Source organism: Oncorhynchus keta, chromosome 4 (genome assembly GCF_023373465.1).
Source record: "Oncorhynchus keta strain PuntledgeMale-10-30-2019 chromosome 4, Oket_V2, whole genome shotgun sequence".
Lineage (NCBI taxonomy): Eukaryota > Metazoa > Chordata > Actinopteri > Salmoniformes > Salmonidae > Oncorhynchus > Oncorhynchus keta.
In genome coordinates, this window is record NC_068424.1 from 105,074 (window position 1) to 127,643 (window position 22,570).

The 22,570-nt window shown below is 57.4% G+C and overlaps 1 protein-coding gene across 1 annotated transcript in view; it reads left to right on the top strand.

Moving 5' to 3' along the window:
• LOC118382476 (mitogen-activated protein kinase kinase kinase 3-like) overlaps positions 1-20,293 on the top strand; it is a 95,877-nt gene extending 75,584 nt beyond the window's left edge. Inside the window, exons 15-19 of the mRNA XM_052498110.1 lie at positions 2,267-2,434; positions 6,414-6,562; positions 6,650-6,781; positions 18,303-18,682; positions 20,163-20,293. Coding sequence (XP_052354070.1) covers positions 2,267-2,434; positions 6,414-6,562; positions 6,650-6,781; positions 18,303-18,551 — 698 coding nt within the window. The 3' untranslated portion in view covers positions 18,552-18,682; positions 20,163-20,293. The remainder of the gene's footprint in view (positions 1-2,266; positions 2,435-6,413; positions 6,563-6,649; positions 6,782-18,302; positions 18,683-20,162) is intronic.
• Positions 20,294-22,570: the final 2,277 nt, after the last annotated feature.

A 22,570-nucleotide genomic window follows, 5' to 3' on the forward strand; every position in this document is an offset into this window, starting at 1 on the left:
GAGAACTAGAGAATTAATCAGGGTAGAGCCATGAATAAACATGTAGGCTGAGAGAACTAGAGAATGAATAAGGGTAGAGCCATGAATAAATATGAAACCTGAGAGAACTAGAGAATTAATCAGGGTAGAGCCATGAATAAACATGTAACCTGAGAATTAATCAGGGTAATATTCCCAGAAATGTGTTTACCTGTCCACAGTTAAAAAATGATATATATTTTGCTGAGTTTTCTATCAAAGTTTTCCAGCATGATGTACACCAGGCACATCGACTTCACCATCTGCCCATTTAATCGGGAGACCAATTCTTTTAGAGACCCAAACCATACCTGGCTTATCCGTAGTTGGGTTTTAGTCCAGAGAAACTGGAGAAATTATCCAAGTCTCCTCCGCTTTGAGTCATGAGAGATTTACATGCATATTATTCATGTTCGCTCTCCGTGTACATTTAAGTGCCAGCTGTGCTGCCCTGTTCTGTGGCCTGTAGGACCTGCCTTGTTGATAGTGTTGTTAAGGCAGAGCATCGCTTTATTATGGACAGACTTCTCCCCATCTTAGATACTGTTGCGTCAATATGTTTACAATCCAGGGTTACTAGTTTAGTCACCTCAACTTGCTCAATTTCTACATTATTTATTACAAGATTTAGTTGAGGTTTAGGGTTTAGTGAATGAATTGTCCCAAATTCAATGCTTTTAGTTTTATTCCTTATTCCTTGCCACCCGTTCTGAAACTGACTGCATCTCTTTGTTAAGTGTTGCAGTAGTAGCTGACGTGTATAGTGTTGAGTCATCCGCATACATAAACACACTGGCTTTAGTCAAGGCCAGTGGCATGTCATTAGTAAAGATTGAAAAAGGTAGTGGGCCTAGACAGCTGCCTTGGGGAATTCCTGATTATACATGGATGATGCTTCTATTAAATAACACCCTCTGTGTTCTGTTAAACATGTAACTCTTTATCCACAAAATAGCAGGGGATATAAAGCCAGAACACACACACTACCGTTCAAATGTTTGGGGTCACTTAGAAATTCCTTGTTTTTGAAAGCAAAGAAATTTCTTTTGAAACTCGACAGTCTATTCTTGTTCTGAGAAATGAAGGCTATTGATGGTTGGAGTGATGGTTGCTGATAATGGGCCTCTGTACGCCTAAGTAAATATTCCATTTTAAAAAATCTGACGTTTCCAGCTATCACTAGTCATTTACAACATGAACAATATCTACACTGTATTTCTGATCAATTTGATGTATTTTAATGGACAAAAAAAAAATGTGTAGTGACCCCAAACTGTTGATCGGTAATGTTTTTCCAGCAGCAGACGAGGATCAATAATGTCTAACAGCCCCCACAATCATTTTATCATCAATTTCTCTCAGCCAATCATCCTTCATTTGAGTAGTCTGCTTGTTGAATGTCCTTCCCTATGCGTGTGCTGACATTCTGTTGTCAATTTGTTTACAGTAAAATAGCATTTTATCTGGTCAAACATAATTTTCCCAAAAGGTATAAGGGTTGGTAACAGGCTGATTGGTCAGGTATTTGAGTCAGTACAAGGGGCTTTACTATTCTTAGGTAGCATAATGACTTTAGCTTCCCTCCAGGCCTGAGGGCACACAACTCTCGTTGGTTTAGATTGAAGATGTGGTAAGTTTGTTTCATAGTATAGTTTCTTCCTCATTTTATTACGTTTAGTCACATTATTTCTCAATTTGCAGTACATTTGCCAATTGAGTCTTTGAATGAAGAGATTGAGATAAAACTGTCCAGTTTGAGTGTTTGTTGCAGCTCGTTCCAGTCACTAGCTGCAGCGAACTGAAACCTTTAACAGAATGTGACTGTCAGAATAGGTGTTGTACGTGGAGGATGAGGGCTGCAGTAGATATCTCAGATAGGCCTCACTTCCCCTAACAGGCTGACTACACTGCTCGCGTTGTGGGCGTTGCAAAATAAATGTAGAAATCTATATTATTGAATTATTGCGCACGCCAACGAGCGTCTGTGTTGCTGAAGGCTAAAATAGAAGTCGGTTCTATTTGTGATGCAGATCGCACTGCAAGCCTCTCCCATCTCCTAATTAAGCCGCCTCCAAGGTTTTTAAGCCTCCAAATATCCATCAGTTCCAACATGTCCATAATATGCGTAATCTCTTTCATCATCAGAGGGAGATAGTTAGTAGTGTGCTTGCTTTTACATCCATTGACGTACTTAGAACTGTGTGTGTTTGCGTGTTATGCATAAAAATGAACGTGTGTGTGTGTCTAGGTCGGAGGACGTTCCCTCGGAGCTTCATGCCTCAGGAGAACCTGTTTCAGCTGGTTCCATCCAGTCAGACCCGGAGTTACAACGGAGACAGCACTCTACAGTACAGCGACCTCCGTACGCTGGGCCGAGTCCCAGAGAAGAGCTGCCCCCACAGGGAAGTACCCAGATGTGAGTTACACCCCAATATAGACCCCTGGTGACATTCAGACATACCAGGTCCTCTAACCACCTCCTGGTGACATTCAGACATACCAGGTCCTCTAACCACCTCCTGGTGACATTCAGACATACCAGGTCCTCTAACCACCTCCTGGTGACATTCAGACATACCAGACATACCAGGTCCTCTAACCACCTCCTGGTGACATTCAGACATACCAGGTCCTCTAACCACCTCCTGGTGACATTCAGACATACCAGACATACCAGGTCCTCTAACCACCTCCTGGTGACATTCAGACATACCAGGTCCTCTAACCACCTCCTGGTGACATTCAGACATACCAGGTCCTCTAACCACCTCCTGGTGACATTCAGACATACCAGACATACCAGGTCCTCTAACCACCTCCTGGTGACATTCAGACATACCAGGTCCTCTAACCACCTCCTGACATTCAGACATACCAGACATACCAGGTCCTCTAACCACCTCCTGGTGACATTCAGACATACCAGGTCCTCTAACCACCTCCTGGTGACATTCAGACATACCAGGTCCTCTAACCACCTCCTGGTGACATTCAGACATACCAGGTCCTCTAACCACCTCCTGGTGACATTCAGACATACCAGGTCCTCTAACCACCTCCTGGTGACATTCAGACATACCAGGTCCTCTAACCACCACCTGGTGACATTGACATACCAGGTCCTCTAACCACCTCCTGGTGACATTCAGACATACCAGGTCCTCTAACCACCTCCTGGTGACATTCAGACATACCAGGTCCTCTAACCACCTCCTGGTGACATTCAGACATACCAGGTCCTCTAACCACCTCCTGGTGACATTCAGACATACCAGGTCCTCTAACCACCTGGTGACATTCAGACATACCAGGTCCTCTAACCACCTGGTGACATTCAGACATACCAGGTCCTCTAACCACCTGGTGACATTCAGACATACCAGGTCCTCTAACCACCTGGTGACATTCAGACATACCAGGTCCTCTAACCACCACCTGGTGACATTCAGACATACCAGGTCCTCTAACCACCTCCTGGTGACATTCAGACATACCAGGTCCTCTAACCACCACCTGGTGACATTCAGACATACCAGGTCCTCTAACCACCTGGTGACATTCAGACATACCAGGTCCTCTAACCACCTCCTGGTGACATTCAGACATACCAGGTCCTCTAACCACCTCCTGGTGACATTCAGACATACCAGGTCCTCTAACCACCTCCTGGTGACATTCAGACATACCAGGTCCTCTAACCACCTCCTGGTGACATTCAGACATACCAGGTCCTCTAACCACCTCCTGGTGACATTCAGACATACCAGGTCCTCTAACCACCTCCTGGTGACATTCAGACATACCAGGTCCTCTAACCACCACCTGGTGACATTCAGACATACCAGGTCCTCTAACCACCTCCTGGTGACATTCAGACATACCAGGTCCTCTAACCACCTCCTGGTGACATTCAGACATACCAGGTCCTCTAACCACCTCCTGGTGACATTCAGACATACCAGGTCCTCTAACCACCTCCTGGTGACATTCAGACATACCAGGTCCTCTAACCACCTCCTGGTGACATTCAGACATACCAGACATACCAGGTCCTCTAACCACCTCCTGGTGACATTCAGACATACCAGGTCCTCTAACCACCTCCTGGTGACATTCAGACATACCAGGTCCTCTAACCACCTCCTGGTGACATTCAGACATACCAGGTCCTCTAACCACCTCCTGGTGACATTCAGACATACCAGGTCCTCTAACCACCTCCTGGTGACATTCAGACATACCAGGTCCTCTAACCACCTCCTGGTGACATTCAGACATACCAGGTCCTCTAACCACCTCCTGGTGACATTCAGACATACCAGGTCCTCTAACCACCTCCTGGTGACATTCAGACATACCAGGTCCTCTAACCACCTCCTGGTGACATTCAGACATACCAGGTCCTCTAACCACCTCCTGGTGACATTCAGACATACCAGGTCCTCTAACCACCACCTGGTGACATTCAGACATACCAGGTCCTCTAACCACCTCCTGGTGACATTCAGACATACCAGACATACCAGGTCCTCTAACCACCTCCTGGTGACATTCAGACATACCAGGTCCTCTAACCACCTCCTGGTGACATTCAGACATACCAGGTCCTCTAACCACCTCCTGGTGACATTCAGACATACCAGGTCCTCTAACCACCTCCTGGTGACATTCAGACATACCAGGTCCTCTAACCACCTCCTGGTGACATTCAGACATACCAGACATACCAGGTCCTCTAACCACCACCTGGTGACATTCAGACATACCAGGTCCTCTAACCACCTCCTGGTGACATTCAGACATACCAGGTCCTCTAACCACCTCCTGGTGACATTCAGACATACCAGACATACCAGGTCCTCTAACCACCTGGTGACATTCAGACATACCAGGTCCTCTAACCACCACCTGGTGACATTCAGACATACCAGGTCCTCTACCTCCTGGTTACATTCAGACATGTCCCTCTAAACCGGGTTACTCCTGGTGACATTCAGACATACCAGGTTCTAACCACCTCCTGTGACATTCAGACGGAGGGTTCTAACCAGACATGACCAGGTTCTCCTGGTTGATCAGACCAGGGTTCTCCTGACATTGATGACATATCTAACCAGACATGACAGACATACCAGGTCCTCTAACCACCTCCTACATTCAGATGACCGGAGGTTCTAACCACCTCCTGGTGACATTCAGACATACCAGGTCCTCTAACCACCTCCTGGTGACATGACGCAGACATACCAGGTCCTCTAACCACCTCCTGGTGACATTCAGACATACCAGGGTTCTCCTAACCACCTCCTGGTGACATTCAGACATACCGGAGGTCCTCTAACCACCTCCTGGTGACATTCAGACATAGGGTCCTCTAACCACCTCCTGGTGACATTCAGACATAGGGTTCTCCTAGTCCTGATGATTCAGACATACGGAGGGTTCTAACCACCTCCTGGTGACATTCAGACGGACCAGGTCCTCTAACCAGTTGGTGACATTCAGACATACCAGGTTCTCCTAGACCATGACGCCGGAGGTCCTTCTCCTAGTTGATTCAGACATACCGGAGGTTCTAACCAGTCCTGATGACATTCAGACGGACCAGGTTCTCCTAGTCCTGATGACATTCAGACATGAGGGTTCTCCTAGGTGATGACAGACATAGGAGGGTTCTCCTCCTGGTTGATTGAGACATACCAGGTTCTAACCCTCCTGGTGACATTGACATACCGGAGGGTTCTCCTCCTGGTTGATGACATACCGGAGGTTCTAACCACCTCCTGGTGACATTCAGACGGAGGGTTCTAACCACCTCCTGGTGACATTGACATACCGGAGGTCCTTCTCCTAGTTGATTGACGCATACGGAGGGTTCTCCTAGTTGATGACATTCAGACGGAGGTTCTAACCTAGTTGATGACATTCAGACGGAGGGTTCTCCTAGTTGATGACATTCAGACGGAGGTTCTAACCACCTCCTGATGACATTCAGACGGAGGGTTCTAACCACCTCCTGGTGACATTCAGACGGAGGGTTCTCCTCGTTGATGACATACGGAGGGTTCTCCTCGTTGATGACATACCGGAGGGTTCTCCACCGTTGATGACGCGCGGAGGTCCTCTGATGACCGGAGGGTTCTCCTAGTTGATGACGCGCGGAGGGTTCTCCTAGTTGATGACGCGCGGAGGGTTCTCCTAGTTGATGACGCGCGGAGGGTTCTCCTCGTTGATGACGCGCGGAGGGTTCTCCTCGTTGATGACGCGCGGAGGGTTCTCCTCGTTGATGACGCGCGGAGGGTTCTCCTCGTTGATGACGCGCGGAGGGTTCTCCTCGTTGATGACGCGCGGAGGGTTCTCCTCGTTGATGACGTGTGGTGTGTTCTGTCTCATAGCTCCGCAGGCGCCGGTGAACTGGCGTCAGGGGAAGCTGCTGGGTCGTGGGGCGTTTGGGGAGGTATACCTCTGTTACGACGCAGACACCGGACGGGAGCTGGCCGCCAAACAGGTGCCCTTTGACCCAGATTGTCAGGAAACCAGCAAGGTGAGTGGGAGGGATCAGATTTACCTGTCCGAACAGGTTACCTGAGAACACAGATTTACCTCTCTCCCCCCCTTCTCCCCCGTGTAGGAGGTAAATGCTCTGGAGTGTGAGGTCCAGCTGTTGAAGAACCTGCATCATGAGCGGATCGTTCAGTACTACGGGTCTTCCAGGGACCTGGAGAAGAGGAAACTCACCATCTTTGTTGAGTTCATGCCTGGGGTGCGTAAGAGGCATCTGGGGTGGGTAGGGAGCATCTGGGGTGGGTAGGGAGCATCTGGGGTGTGTAGGGGGCAGCTGGGGTGCAGTAGGAGGCAGCTGGGGTGCAGTAGGAGCAGCTGGGGTGCAGTAGGAGGCAGCTGGGGTGCAGTAGGAGGCAGCTGGGGTGGGTAGGAGGCAGCTGAGGGTGCAGTAGTTGATGTCAGCTGGGGTGCAGGAGGCAGCTGGGGTGCAGCAGGAGCAGCTGAGGGTGTCCAGTTGATGACGCAGCTGGGGTTCTGTAGGAGCCAGCTGGGGCGCAGTAGGGGCAGCTGGGGTGCGTAGGGGCAGCTGGGGTCGTAGGGGCAGCTGGGGTGCGTATACCTCAGCTGGGGTGCGACAGGGTCAGCTGGGGTGCAAACAGGTGCAGCTGGGGTGACCCAGATTGTCAGAAACCAGGGGTGAGTGGGAGGGATCAGATTCACCTGGGGTTGCAGTAGATTGCTCTCTCCCCTTCTCCCCGTGTAGGAGGGAAGCAGCTGGGGTGCAGTAGGAGGCAGCTGGGTGGCAGTGAGGTCAGCTGTTGAAGGTGCATCATGAGGGGCAGTACTGGGGTCTTCCAGGGGTGCAGCTGGGAAATACCATCTTTGTTGAGGGCATGCCTGGGGTGCGTAGGAGGCAGCTGGGGTGCAGTAGGGAGCAGCTGGGGTGCAGTAGGGGGCAGCTGGGGTGCAGTAGGGGGCAGCTGGGGTGCGTAGGGGCAGCTGGGGTGCAGTAGGGGGCAGCTGGGGTGCAGTAGGGGGCAGCTGGGGTGCAGTAGGGGGCAGCTGGGGTGCGTAGGAGGCAGCTGGGGCGTAGGGGTCAGCTGGGGTGCAGTAGGGGGCAGCTGGGGTGCAGTAGGGGCAGCTGGGGTGTGTAGGGGGCAGCTGGGGTGCGTAGGAGGCAGCTGGGGTGCAGTAGGGGGCAGCTGGGGTGCGGTGGGGGCAGCTGGGGTGCGTAGGGGCAGCTGGGGTGCAGTAGGGGGCAGCTGGGGTGCAGTAGGGGGCAGCTGGGGTGCAGTAGGGGGCAGCTGGGGTGCAGTAGGGGGCAGCTGGGGTGTGTAGGGTGCAGTCGGGGGCAGCTGGGGTGCAGCTGGGGTGCGTAGGGGGCAGCTGGGGTGCAGTAGGAGGCAGCTGGGATACAGTAGGGGGCAGCTGGGGTGCAGTAGGGGGCAGCTGGGGTGCAGTAGGGGGCAGCTGGGGTGTGTAGGGGGCAGCTGGGGTGCAGTAGGGGGCAGCTGGGGTGCAGGGGGCAGCTGGGGTGCAGTAGGGGCAGCTGGGGTGCAGTAGGGGCAGCTGGGGTGCAGTAGGGGGCAGCTGGGGTGCAGTAGGGGGCAGCTGGGGTGCAGTAGGGGGCAGCTGGGTGCGTAGGGGGCAGCTGGGGTACAGTAGGGGCAGCTGGGGTGCGTAGGGGGCAGCTGGGGTGCAGTAGGGGGCAGCTGGGGTGCAGTAGGGGCAGCTGGGGTGCAGTAGGGGCAGCTGGGGTGCAGTAGGGGCAGCTGGGTGCAGTAGGGGGGGCAGCTGGGTGGGGTGCAGTAGGGGGCAGCTGGGGTGCAGTAGGGGCAGCTGGGGTGCAGTAGGGGCAGCTGGGGTGCGTAGGGGGCAGCTGGGGTGCAGTAGGGGCAGCTGGGGTGCGTAGGGGGCAGCTAGGGGGCAGCTGGTGCAGTAGGGGGCAGCTGGGGTGCAGTAGGGGCAGCTGGGGTGCAGTAGGGGGCAGCTGGGGTGCAGTAGGGGCAGCTGGGGTGCGTGGGGGCAGCTGGGGTGCAGTAGGGGCAGCTGGGGTGCAGTAGGGGGCAGCTGGGGTGTGTAGGGGGCAGCTGGGGGCAGTAGGGGCAGCTGGGGGGCAGCTGGGGTGCGTAGGGGGCAGCTGGGGTGCGTAGGGGCAGCTGGGGTGCAGTAGGGGCAGCTGGGGTGCAGTAGGGGCAGCTGGGGTGGGTAGGGGGCAGCTGGGGTGCAGTGGGAGTGCAGCTGGGGTGCAGTAGGGGCAGCTGGGGTGCAGTAGGGGCAGCTGGGGTGCAGTAGGGGGCAGCTGGGGTGCAGTAGGAGGGGCAGCTGGGGTGCAGTAGGGGCAGCTGGGGTGCAGGGGGGGCAGCTGGGGTGCAGTAGGGGCAGCTGGGGTGTGTAGGGAGCAGCTGGGGTGCAGTAGGGGGCAGCTGGGGTGCAGTAGGGGGCAGCTGGGGTGCAGTAGGGGCAGCTGGGGTGCAGTAGGGGCAGCTGGGGTGCAGTAGGGGCAGCTGGGGTGCAGTAGGAGGCAGCTGGGGTGCAGGCAGCTGGGGTGCAGTAGGGGCAGCTGGGGTGCAGTAGGGGGCAGCTGGGGTGCAGTAGGAGGCAGCTGGGTGCAGTAGGGGCAGCTGGGGTGCAGTAGGGGCAGCTGGGGTGCAGTAGGAGGCAGCTGGGGTGCAGTAGGGGCAGCTGGGGTGCAGTAGGGCAGCTGGGGTGCAGTAGGAGGCAGCTGGGGTGCAGTAGGGCAGCTGGGGTGCAGTAGGGGGCAGCTGGGGTGCAGTAGGAGGCAGCTGGGGTGCAGTAGGAGGCAGCTGGGGTGCAGTAGGAGGCAGCTGGGGTGCAGTAGGGGCAGCTGGGGGGTGCAGTAGGGGCAGCTGGGGTGCAGTAGGGGGCAGCTGGGGTGGAGTGGGAGGCAGCTGGGGTGCAGTAGGGGGCAGCTGGGGTGCAGTAGGGGCAGCTGGGGTGCAGTAGGGTGCAGTAGGGGGCAGCTGGGGTGTAGGGGGCAGCTGGGGTGCAGTAGGGAGCAGCTGGGGTGCAGTGGGGGCAGCTGGGGTGCAGCTGGGGCAGCTAGGGGGCAGCTGGGGTGCAGTAGGGTGCGTAGGGGGCAGCTGGGGTGCAGTGGGGACAGCTGGGGTGCAGTAGGGAGCAGCTAGGATGCGTAGGGGGCAGCTGGGGTGCAGTAGGGGGCAGCTGGGGTGCAGTGGGGAGCAGCTGGGGTGCAGTAGGGGCAGCTGGGGTGCAGTGGGGGCAGCTGGGGGCAGTAGGGGTGCAGCTGGGATGCAGTGGGAGCAGCTGGGGTGCAGTGGGGGCAGCTGGGGTGCAGTAGGGGGCAGCTGGGGTGCAGGGGCAGCTGGGGTGCAGTAGGGAGGCAGCTGGGGGTGCTGGGGTGCAGTAGGGGGCAGCTGGGGTGTGTAGGGGGCAGCTGGGGGGGTGGGGGCAGTGGGGGAGGGCAGCTGGGGTGCAGTAGGGGGCAGCTGGGGTGCAGTGGGGGGTGCAGCTGGGGTGTGTGGGGGCAGCTGGGGTGCAGTAGGGAGCAGCTGGGGTGCAGTAGGGAGCAGCTGGGGTGCAGTAGGGAGCAGCTGGGGTGCAGTGGGGGCAGCTGGGGAGCAGATGGGGGTGTGGGGAGCAGCTGGGGGCAGCTGGGGTGTGTAGGGGGCAGCTGGGGTGCAGTAGGGGCAGCTGGGGTGCAGCTGGGGTGCAGCTGGGGTGCTAGGGTGCAGCTAGGGGGCAGCTGGGGGTGCAGTAGGGGGCAGCTGGGTGCAGCTGGGGTGCAGTGGGGTGCAGTGCGTGGGGGCAGCTGGGATGTGTGGGGGCAGCTGGGTGCAGCTGGGGGCAGCTGGGGCAGTGGGGGGGCAGCTGGGGTGCAGATGGGGGCAGCTGGGGTGCAGTAGGGGGCAGCTGGGGGCAGCTGGGGTGCGTGGGGGCAGCTGGGGTGCAGATGGGTTGTGGGGGGGCAGCTGTGTAGGGGCAGCTGTGTAGGGAGCAGCTGGGATGCGTGGGGAGCAGCTGGGGTGCAGTAGGGGGCAGCTGGGGTGCAGTGGGGAGGGGTGCAGTAGGGAGCAGCTGGGGGTGGGGAGCAGCTGGGGTGCAGATGGGGTGCAGTGGGGGCAGCTGGGGTGCAGTAGGGAGCAGCTGGGGTGCAGTAGGGGCAGCTGGGGTGTAGGAGCAGCTGGGGGTGTGGGGCAGCTGGGGAGCTGGGGTGCAGTATGGGGGGCAGCTGGGGTGCAGTAGGGGGCAGCTGGGGTGTGTAGGGGGCAGCTGGGGTGCGTGGGGGCAGCTGGGGTGCAGTAGGGGCAGCTGGGGTGCAGTGGGATGCAGCTGGGGTGCAGTAGGGGGCAGCTGGGGTGCAGTAGGGGGCAGCTGGGGTGCAGTGGGGCAGCTGGGGTGCGTGGGGGCAGCTGGGGTGCAGTGGGGGGCAGCTGGGGTGCAGGGGGCAGCTGGGGTGCAGTAGGGAGCAGGGGTAGGGGCAGCTGGGGTGCAGCTGGGGTGCAGTAGGGAGCAGCTGGGGTGGGGGGCAGTGGGGTGCAGTGGGGGCAGCTGGGGTGCAGTGGGGGCAGCTGGGGTGCAGTAGGGAGCAGCTGGGGTGCAGTTGGGAGCAGCTGGGGTGCAGTAGGGGGCAGCTGGGGTGCAGTAGGGAGCAGCTGGGGTGCAGGGGTGCAGCTGGGAGCAGCTGGGGTGTGTGGGGCAGCTGGGTGCAGTGGGGGCAGCTGGGGTGCAGTAGGGGGCAGCTGGGGTGCAGCTGGGGTGTGTAGGGGGCAGCTGGGGTGTGTAGGGGCAGCTAGGGTGCGTGGGGAGCAGCTGGGGTGCAGTGGGGAGCAGCTGGGGTGCAGTATAGGGGGCAGCTGGGGTGCAGTAGGGGGCAGCTGGGGTGCAGTAGCTGGGGGCAGCTGGGGTGCAGTGGGTGCAGCGTGGGGGCAGCTGGGGGGCAGCTGGGTGCAGCTGGGGTGCAGCTGGGGTGCAGTGGGGGCAGCTGGGGTGCAGTAGGGGGCAGCTGGGGTGCAGTGGGGGCAGCTGGGGGTGTGTAGGGAGCAGCTGGGGGCAGATGGGGTGTGTGGGGGCAGCTGGGGTGCAGTAGGGGCAGCTGGGGTGCAGTAGGGGGCAGCTGGGGTGCAGTAGGGAGCAGCTGGGGGCAGCAGCTGGGGTGTGTAGGGAGCAGCTGGGGGTGTAGGGGGCAGTGGGGAGCAGCTGGGGTGCAGTAGGGGGCAGCTGGGGTGCAGTAGGGGGCAGCTGGGGTGTGTAGGGGGCAGCTGGGGTGCGTTGGGAGCAGCTGGGGTGCAGGGGGCAGCTGGGGTGCAGTAGGGAGCAGCTGGGGTGCAGTAGGGGGCAGCTGGGGTGCAGTAGGGGGCAGCTGGGGTGCAGTGGGGGCAGCTGGGTGGTGGGGGCATCTGGGGTGCAGTAGGGAGCAGCTGGGGTGGTAGGGAGCAGCTGGGGTGCAGTAGGGGGCAGCTGGGGGTAGGGGGCAGCTGGGGTGCAGTAGGGAGCAGATGGGGTGCTTTGGGAGCAGCTGGGGTGCAGTAGGGGGCAGCTGGGGTGCGTGGGGTGCAGTAGGGAGCAGCTGGGGTGTGTGGGGAGCAGCTGGGGTGCAGATGGGGTGTGGGGGGGAGCAGCTGGGGGCAGCTGGGGTGTGTAGGGGGCAGCTGGGGTGTGTAGGGAGCAGCTAGGATGCGTGGGGAGTAGCTGGGGTGCAGCTGGGGGGCAGCTGGGGTGCAGTATTGGGCAGCTGGGGTGCAGTAGGGGGCAGCTGGGGTGCAGTAGGGTGCAGCTGGGGGGCAGCTGGGATGCGTGGGGGGCAGCTGGGATGCGTGGGGGCAGCTGGGAGCTGGGGTGCAGTAGGGGCAGCTGGGGTGCAGCACTGGGGGCAGCTGGGGGCAGTGGGGGGCAGCTGGGGTGCGTGGGGGCAGCTGGGGTGTGTGGGGGCAGCTGGGGTGTGTGGGGAGCAGCTGGGGGGTAGGGAGCAGCTGGGGGCAGCTGGGGTGCGTGGGGGGCAGCTGGGGTGCAGATGGGGTGCGTAGGGGGCAGCTGGGGTGTGTAGGGAGCAGCTGGGGGGCAGGTGGGGTGCAGATGGGGTGCGTAGGGGGCAGCTGGGGTGTGTAGGGAGCAGCTGGGATGCGTGGGGAGCAGCTGGGGTGCAGTAGGGGGCAGCTGGGAAGCGTGCAGTAGGAGTCAGCTGGGGTGCAGTAGGAGGCAGCTGGGGTGCAGTAGGAGGCAGCTGGGGTGCAGTAGGAGGCAGCTGGGGTGCAGTAGGAGTCAGCTGGGGTGCAGTAGGAGGCAGCTGGGGTGCAGTAGGGGGCAGCTGGGGTGCAGTAGGGGGCAGCTGGGGTGCAGTAGGGGGCAGCTGGGGTGCAGTAGGGGGCAGCTGGGGTGCAGTAGGAGGCAGCTGGGGTGCAGTAGGGGCAGCTGGGGTGCAGTAGGGTGCGTAGGGGGCAGCTGGGGTGCAGTAGGGGACAGCTGGGGTGCAGTAGGGGGCAGCTGGGGTGAGGGGGCAGCTGGGGTGCAGTAGGGGGCAGCTGGGGTGCGTAGGGGGCAGCTGGGGTGCAGTAGGAGGCAGCTGGGGTGCAGTAGGGGGCAGCTGGGGTGCATAGGGGGCAGCTGGGGTGCAGTAGGGGCAGCTGGGGTGCAGTAGGGAGCAGCTGGGGTGCAGTAGGGGCAGCTGGGGTGCAGTAGGAGGCAGCTGGGGTGCAGTAGGGGGCAGCTGGGGTGCATAGGGGGCAGCTGGGGTGCAGCTGGGGGGCAGCAGCTGGGGTGCAGTGGGGGCAGCTGGGGTGCAGTAGGGGCAGCTGGGGTGCAGTGGGGGCAGCTGGGGTGCGTAGGGGGCAGCTGGGGTGCAGTAGGGGGCAGCTGGGGGCAGCAGTAGGGGGCAGCTGGGGTGCAGTAGGGGCAGCTGGGGTGCAGATGGGGTGCGTGGGGGCAGCTGGGGTGCAGCTGGGGTGCAGTAGGGGGCAGCTGGGGTGCAGCTGGGGGCAGCTGGGGTGCAGGGCAGCTGGGGGCAGTGGGGGGCAGCTGGGGGTGCAGCTGGGGGCAGCTGGGGTGCAGCTGGGGGCAGCTGGGGTGCAGTGGGGGCAGCTGGGGTGCAGCTGGGGGCAGCTGGGGTGCAGTAGGGGCACCTGGGGGCAGCTGGGGGGGCAGTAGGGTGCAGTGGGGGGCAGATGGGGGGCAGCTGGGGTGCAGTAGGGGGCAGCTGGGGTGTGTAGGGTGCAGCTGGGGGGTGCTGGGGTGCAGCTGGGGTGCGTGGGGGCAGCTGGGGTGTGTGGGGGCAGCTGGGGTGCAGCTAGGGAGCAGCTGGGGTGCAGATGGGGTGCGTAGGGAGCAGCTGGGGTGCAGTAGGGGGCAGCTGGGGTGCAGTGGGGTGCGTGGGAGCAGCTGGGGTGCGTGGGGGCAGTAGGGAGCAGCTGGGGTGCAGTGGGGAGCAGCTGGGGGCAGCTGGGAGCAGTGCAGGGGGCAGCTGGGGTGCAGCAGGGAGCAGCTAGGATGCAGTGGGGTGCGAGCTGGGGCAGCAGGGGCAGCAGGGGGCAGCTGGGTGCAGCTGGGGAGCAGCTGGGGTGCAGCTGGGGCAGCAGCTGGGGAGCAGCTGGGGTGCAGTAGGGGCAGCTGGGGTGCAGTAGGGGGCAGCTGGGGTGCAGCTGGGGGCAGCTGGGGTGCGTAGGGGGCAGCTGGGATGCAGCTGGGGGCAGCTGGGATGCGTGGGGGCAGCTGGGGTGCAGTAGGGGGCAGCTGGGGTGCAGCTGGGGTGCAGATGGGGGCAGCTGGGGTGCAGTAGGGGGCAGCTGGGGTGCAGATGGGGTGCAGTGGGGGCAGCTGGGGTGCGTGGGGGCAGCTGGGGTGTGTAGGGAGCAGCTGGGATGCGTGGGGAGCAGCTGGGGTGCAGTAGGGGGCAGCTGGGGAGCAGCTGCAGATGGGCGTGCGGGGAGCAGCTGGGGTGCAGTAGGGGGCACCTGGGGGCAGCTGGGATGCGTGGGGGCAGCTGGGGTGCAGATGGGGGCAGCTGGGGGCAGCTGGGGCAGCGGGGTGCGTGGGGGCAGCTGGGGTGCAGATGGGGGCAGCTGGGGTGCAGTAGGGAGCACCTGGGGTGCAGCTGGGGGAGCAGCTGGGGTGCGTGGGGAGCAGCTGGGGTGCAGTGGGGGGCAGCTGGGGAGCAGCTGGGTGCGTGGGAAGCAGCTGGGGTGCAGTAGGGGGCAGCTGGGATGCGTGGGGGGCAGCTGGGGTGCAGCTGGGTGCAGTAGGGAGCAGCTGGGGTGCAGTAGGGGCAGCTGTGGTGCAGTAGGGGGCAGCTGGGGTGCGTAGGGGGCAGCTGGGGTGCAGTAGGGGCAGCTGGGGTGCAGTAGGGGCAGCTGGGGTGCAGTAGGGAGCAGCTGGGGTGCAGTAGGGGGCAGCTGGGGTGCAGTAGGGGGCAGCAGGGGTGCAGTAGGGAGCAGCTGGGGTGCAGTAGGGGCAGCTGGGGTGCAGTAGGGAGCAGCTGGGGTGCAGTAGGGAGCAGCTGGGGTGCAGTAGGGAGCAGCTGGGGTGCAGTAGGGGGCAGCTGGGGTGCAGTAGGGAGCAGCTGGGGTGCAGTAGGGGGCAGCTGGGGTGCAGTAGGGAGCAGATGGGGGCAGTAGGGAGCAGATGGGGAGCAGTAGGGAGCAGTAGGGGGCAGCTGGGGTGCAGTAGGGAGCAGATGGGGAGCAGTAGGGAGCAGTAGGGGGTGCAGAGGGAGCAGCTGGGGTGCAGTAGGGGCAGCAGCTGGGGTGCAGTAGGAGCAGATGGGGGCAGTAGGGAGCAGTAGGGTGCGTGGGGGCAGATGGGGTGCGTGGGGGTGCGTAGGCAGTAGGGAGCAGGGATGGTGTCTGTTAGATTTGGACTGTTGATGTGGTGCGTAATGTTAACATGAAGACCAGCAGACTTTAAAACAGACTGGTTTACCATCTGAACACTGACTACAATAGAAGTAGACGAGTTTCCTTCAGGCAAAAGCATCGGAGACAGAAAGTTTTATCTGCCAAACCCAAAATCAACCCACGACACACCGCAGTGTCACCAGCTCTCATATACAGTCATTCCTGTCAGCAGAACACCATGGTTTATGAGGTCATGTTCTCTGGAAACCAGGGAACTAAATGAGTAGCAGTCACCCTCCCTCCTCTTTACCCCAGTCCCAGTCCTTCCTACCCCAGTCCGTTCTACCCCTCTTTACCCCAGTCCCAATTCTTTCTTTAACCAGTCCTCTCTACCCCCTCCCCATACTGTCCCAGTCCTCTCTGCCCCCTCCCCATACTGTCCCAGTCCTCTCTGCCCCCTCCCCATACTGTCCCAGTCCTCTCTGCCCTAGTGGCCCCTGTTATTAATATCCCAGCTGTTACTGAGGCGGTGTCGAGGTTAAGTGTCTTAGTCACACATTGTCTGGTCGTGGGACATGTTTATACTTCTCTGAGGTTAGCTGGCAGAGAGGGGAAAGGGTGTTGGTCAGTGGCCTGGGGCCAAGTCAGTGTGTCTGGTCTGGCTACGTTGCTGGATCCTATCAGCCTCTGAAAGGAGTGGAGGGGTGGAGGGATGGAGGGGTGGAGGGGGACTGGCACCAGCCAGGGAGTAATCGATCCGTCTTACCAAAAGTGTGAAGAGGAAAGGGAGAACGGAGCAGGACGGAGCAGAGGGGAGCAGGCGGAGCAGAGGGGGGCAGGACGGAGCCGAGGGGGGCAGGACGGAGCAGAGGGGGGCAGGACGGAGCAGAGGTGGGCAGGACGGAGCAGAGGGGGCAGGCAGCAGAGGGGGGCAGGACGGAGCAGAGGGGGGCAGGACGGAGCAGAGGGGGGCAGGACGGAGCAGAGGGGGGCAGGACGGAGCAGAGGGGGGCAGGACGGAGCAGATGGGGGGGGGCAGGACGGAGCAGAGGTGGGGGGCAGGGCAGGACGGAGCAGAGGGGGGCAGGACGGAGCAGAGGTGGGCAGGACGGAGCAGAGGGGGCAGGACGGCAGCAGAGGTGGGCAGGACGGAGCAGGAGCAGAGGTGGGCAGGACGGAGCAGAGGTGGGCAGGGCAGAGCAGAGGTGGGCAGGGAGCAGAGGTGGGCAGAGGTGGGCAGGAGGGGGCGGAGCAGAGGTGGGCAGGTGGGCAGGACAGAGGGGGAGCAGAGGTGGGCAGGACGGAGCAGAGGTGGGCAGAGGTGGGCAGGACGGAGCAGAGGTGGGCAGGACGGAGCAGAGGTGGGCAGGACGGAGCAGAGGGGGGCAGGACGGAGCAGAGGGGGGCAGGACGGAGCAGAGGGGGGCGGGACGGAGCAGAGGGGGGCGGGACGGAGCAGAGGGGGGCGGGACGGGGCAGGACAGAGGGAGCAGACGGAGCAGGGGCAGGACGGAGCAGAGGGGGCAGGACGGAGCAGAGGGGGCAGGACGGAGCGGAGGGGGGGCAGAACGTTTCCCCTCAGAGGACTGAAAACAGGAAGAGAAGGGAATGCTGCCAGGCGACGGTGTTAAGGACTGAAAACAGGAGAAATGCTGCCAGCCCTCTGAGGGCATTCTGAAACAATAAACTGCTCAAAATGGGCCCTGATGTCCAAGCAGTACACAGACAAAATGACTGTAAACAACACCTATCATACTACTATGACTGACCCTGTACAACATCACCTATCATACTACTATGACTGACCCTGTAAACAACACCTATCATACTACTATGACTGACCCTGTAAACAACACCTATCATACTACTATGACTGACCCTGTAAACAACACCTATCATACTACAGGATGACTGACCCTGTAAACAACACCTATCATACTACTATGACTGACCCTGTAAGGAAAAACAGAAATCATACTACTGATGACTGACCCTGTACAACATGGGCCCTGATCATACAGTACATGACTGACCCTGTAAACAACACCTATCATACTACTATGGCTGACCCTGTAAAACAACACCTATCATACTACTATGACTGACCCTGTAGAACAACACCTATCATACTACTATGACTGACCCTGTAAACAACACCTATCATACTACTATGACTGACCCTGTAAAACAACACCTATCATACTACTATGACTGACCCTGTAAAACAACACCTATCATACTACTATGACTGACCCTGTAAAACAACACCTATCACACTACTATGACTGACCCTGTAAAACAACACCTATCATACTACTATGACTGACCCTGTAAAACAACACCTATCATACTACTAACATATAGTTAACACACAGTTAACTGGTCACCTGTCTGGTCTCTCTGTCGATCGGTTTGGTCCCCCCGTTGGTCGGTCGGTCGGTCTGGCCTCTCTGTCGGTCTGGCCTCTCTGTCGGTCTGGCCTCTCTGTCGGTCTGGCCTCTCTGTCGGTCTGGCCTCTCTGTCGGTCTGATCTCTCTGTCGGTCTGATCTCTCTGTCGGTCTGATCTCTCTGTCGGTCTGATCTCTCTGTCGGTCTGATCTCTCTGTCGGTCTGATCTCTCTGTCGGTCTGATCTCTCTGTCGGTCTGATCTCTCTGTCGGTCTGGCCTCTCTGTCGGTCTGATCTCTCTGTCGGTCTGATCTCTCTGTCGGTCTGGCCTCTGTCGGTCTGGCCTCTGTCTGTCTGGTGTCTGTGGTCGTCTGTCTATTCGGTATCTCTGTCCCATCTCTCCATCTGGTCTGACCAGTTTCTCTGTCTATTCTGTGTGTCTGTCTGGTCGTCTGTCTGGTCGTCTGTCTGGTCTGACCAGTTTCTCTGTCTATTCGGTGTGTCTGTCTGGTCGTCTGTCTGTCTATTCGGTATCTCTGTCCCGTCTCTCCGTCTGGTCTGACCAGTTTCTCTGTCTATTTCAGGGTTCCATTAAGGACCAGTTGAAGGCATATGGGGCGCTGACAGAGAAGGTGACGCGGCGCTACACCAGACAGATCCTCCAGGGACTCTTCTACCTTCACAGCAACATGATCGTACACAGAGATATCAAAGGTCTGGTCATATTGACACAGAGCAACATGATCGTACACAGAGATATCAACGGTCTGGTCATATTGACAGACTTACAGGATGGTGTGTATCTGTCAAATCAAATCCCATTTTATTGTTGAACAACCGGTGTGGAGTGAAATGCTTCCTGAAGGTCTGTCCGGTCTGAGACAACAACATAGGAGAATATACTGAACAAAATCAATGGCATGCCAATGGGCCTAAGGATCTCTGTGCAAAGTGGAGCTTTATGGTATGGGACTGTAGGTGGAGGTATAGAGGTATGGGACTGTAGGTGGAGGTATAGAGGTATGTGACTGTAGGTGGAGGTATAGAGGTATGTGACTGTAGGTGGAGGTATAGAGGTATGTGACTGTAGGTGGAGGTATAGAGGTATGGGACTGTAGGTGGAGGTATAGAGGTATGGGACTGTAGGTGGAGGTAAAGAGGTATGGGACTGTAGGTGGAGGTATAGAGGTATGGGACTGTAGGTGGAGGTATGGGACTGTAGGTGGAGGTATGTGACTGTAGGTGGAGGTAAAGAGGTATGTGACTGTAGGTGGAGGTAAAGAGGTATGTGACTGTAGGTGGAGGTAAAGAGGTATGTGACTGTAGGTGGAGGTGAAGAGGTATGTGACTGTAGGTGGAGGTAAAGAGGTATGTGACTGTAGGTGGAGGTAAAGAGGTATGTGACTGTAGGTGGAGGTAAAGAGGTATGTGACTGTAGGTGGATTGTGAAGAGGTATGTGACTGTAGGTGGAGGTATAGAGGTATGGGACTGTAGGTGGAGGTATAGAGGTATTGACTGTAGGTGGAGGTAAAGAGATATGGGACTGTAGGTGGAGGTAAAGAGGTATGGGACTGTAGGTGGAGGTATAGAGGTATGGAGGTATGTGACTGTAGGTGGAGGTATAGAGGTATGTGACTGTAGGTGGAGGTATAGAGGTATGTGACTGTAGGTGGAGGTATAGAGGTATGGGACTGTAGGTGGAGGTAAAGAGGTATGGGACTGTAGGTGGAGGTATAGAGGTATGGGACTGTAGGTGGAGGTATGGGACTGTAGGTGGAGGTATGTGACTGTAGGTGGAGGTAAAGAGGTATGTGACTGTAGGTGGAGGTAAAGAGGTATGTGACTGTAGGTGGAGGTATAGAGGTATGGGACTGTAGGTGGAGGTGAAGAGGTATGTGACTGTAGGTGGAGGTAAAGAGGTATGTGACTGTAGGTGGAGGTAAAGAGGTATGTGACTGTAGGTGGAGGTAAAGAGGTATGTGACTGTAGGTGGAGGTGAAGAGGTATGTGACTGTAGGTGGAGGTATAGAGGTATGGGACTGTAGGTGGAGGTATAGAGGTATGGGACTGTAGGTGGAGGTAAAGAGGTATGTGACTGTAGGTGGAGGTAAAGAGGTATGTGACTGTAGGTGGAGGTAAAGAGGTATGTGACTGTAGGTGGAGGTGAAGAGGTATGTGACTGTAGGTGGAGGTATAGAGGTATGTGACTGTAGGTGGAGGTATGGGACTGTAGGTGGAGGTATAGAGGCATGTGACTGTAGGTGGAGGTATAGAGGTATGTGACTGTAGGTGGAGGTATAGAGGTATGTGACTGTAGGTGGAGGTATAGAGGTATGTGACTGTAGGTGGAGGTATAGAGGTATGTGACTGTAGGTGGAGGTAAAGAGGTATGTGACTGTAGGTGGAGGTAAAGAGGTATGTGACTGTAGGTGGAGGTAAAGAGGTATGGGACTGTAGGTGGAGGTATAGAGGTATGGGACTGTAGGTGGAGGTATAGAGGTATGGGACTGTAGGTGGAGGTATAGAGGTATGTGACTGTAGGTGGAGGTATAGAGGTATGTGACTGTAGGTGGAGGTATAGAGGTATGTGACTGTAGGTGGAGGTAAAGAGGTATGTGACTGTAGGTGGAGGTATAGAGGTATGTGACTGTAGGTGGAGGTATAGAGGTATGTGACTGTAGGTGGAGGTATAGAGGTATGTGACTGTAGGTGGAGGTATAGAGGTATGTGACTGTAGGTGGAGGTATAGAGGTATGTGACTGTAGGTGGAGGTAAAGAGGTATGTGACTGTAGGTGGAGGTAAAGAGGTATGTGACTGTAGGTGGAGGTAAAGAGGTATGTGACTGTAGGTGGAGGTATGTGACTGTAGGTGGAGGTATAGAGGTATGTGACTGTAGGTGGAGGTAAAGAGGTATGTGACTGTAGGTGGAGGTAAAGAGGTATGTGACTGTAGGTGGAGGTAAAGAGGTATGTGACTGTAGGTGGAGGTATAGAGGTATGGGACTGTAGGTGGAGGTAAAGAGGTATGTGACTGTAGGTGGAGGTATGACTGTAGGTGGAGGTATAGAGGTATGTGACTGTAGGTGGAGGTATAGAGGTATGTGACTGTAGGTGGAGGTATAGAGGTATGGGACTGTAGGTGGAGGTATAGAGGACATGTGACTGGAGGTGGAGGTAAAGAGGTATGTGACTGTAGGTGGAGGTAAAGAGGTATGTGACTGTAGGTGGAGGTATAGAGGTGGATGTATAGAGGATGGACTGTAGGTGGAGGTATAGAGGTATGTGACTGTAGGTGGAGGTATAGAGGTATGGGACTGTAGGTGGAGGTAAAGAGGTATGTGACTGTAGGTGGAGGTATAGAGGTATGTGACTGTAGGTGGAGGTATAGAGGTATGTGACTGTAGGTGGAGGTATAGAGGTATGGACTGTAGGTGGAGGTAAAGAGGTATGTGACTGTAGGTGGAGTGTAAAGAGGTATCTGACTGTAGGTGGAGGTATAGAGGTATGGGACTGTAGGTGGAGGTGGACTAGAGGTATGTGACTGTAGGTGGAGGTATAGAGGTATGTGACTGTAGGTGGAGGTAAAGAGGTATGTGACTGTAGGTGGAGGTAAAGAGGTATGTGACTGTAGGTGGAGGTAAAGAGGTATGTGACTGTAGGTGGAGGTATAGAGGTATGGGACTGTAGGTGGAGGTATAGAGGTATGGGACTGTAGGTGGAGGTATAGAGGTATGGGACTGTAGGTGGAGGTATGGGACTGTAGGTGGAGGTATGTGACTGTAGGTGGAGGTAAAGAGGTATGTGACTGTAGGTGGAGGTAAAGAGGTATGTGACTGTAGGTGGAGGTAAAGAGGTATGTGACTGTAGGTGGAGGTAAAGAGGTATGTGACTGTAGGTGGAGGTGAAGAGGTATGTGACTGTAGGTGGAGGTATAGAGGTATGGGACTGTAGGTGGAGGTAAAGAGGTATGTGACTGTAGGTGGAGGTAAAGAGGTATGTGACTGTAGGTGGAGGTATAGAGGTATGTGACTGTAGGTGGAGGTATAGAGGTATGTGACTGTAGGTGGAGGTAAAGAGGTATGTGACTGTAGGTGGAGGTAAAGAGGTATGTGACTGTAGGTGGAGGTAAAGAGGTATGGGACTGTAGGTGGAGGTATAGAGGTATGGGACTGTAGGTGGAGGTATAGAGGTATGGGACTGTAGGTGGAGGTATAGAGGTATGGGACTGTAGGTGGAGGTATAGAGGTATGTGACTGTAGGTGGAGGTATAGAGGTATGTGACTGTAGGTGGAGGTATAGAGGTATGGGACTGTAGGTGGAGGTATGTGACTGTAGGTGGAGGTAAAGAGGTATGGGACTGTAGGTGGAGGTAAAGAGGTATGTGACTGTAGGTGGAGGTAAAGAGGTATGTGACTGTAGGTGGAGGTATAGAGGTATGTGACTGTAGGTGGAGGTATAGAGGTATGGGACTGGAGGTGGAGGTATGTGACTGTAGGTGGAGGTATAGAGGTATGTGACTGTAGGTGGAGGTATAGAGGTATGTGACTGTAGGTAGAGGTATGTGACTGTAGGTGGAGGTAAAGAGGTATGTGACTGTAGGTGGAGGTAAAGAGGTATGTGACTGTAGGTGGAGGTAAAGAGGTATGTGACTGTAGGTGGAGGTGAAGAGGTATGTGACTGTAGGTGGAGGTAAAGAGGTATGGGACTGTAGGTGGAGGTATAGAGGTATGTGACTGTAGGTGGAGGTATAGAGGTATGGGACTGTAGGTGGAGGTATAGAGGTATGTGACTGTAGGTGGAGGTAAAGAGGTATGTGACTGTAGGTGGAGGTAAAGAGGTATGTGACTGTAG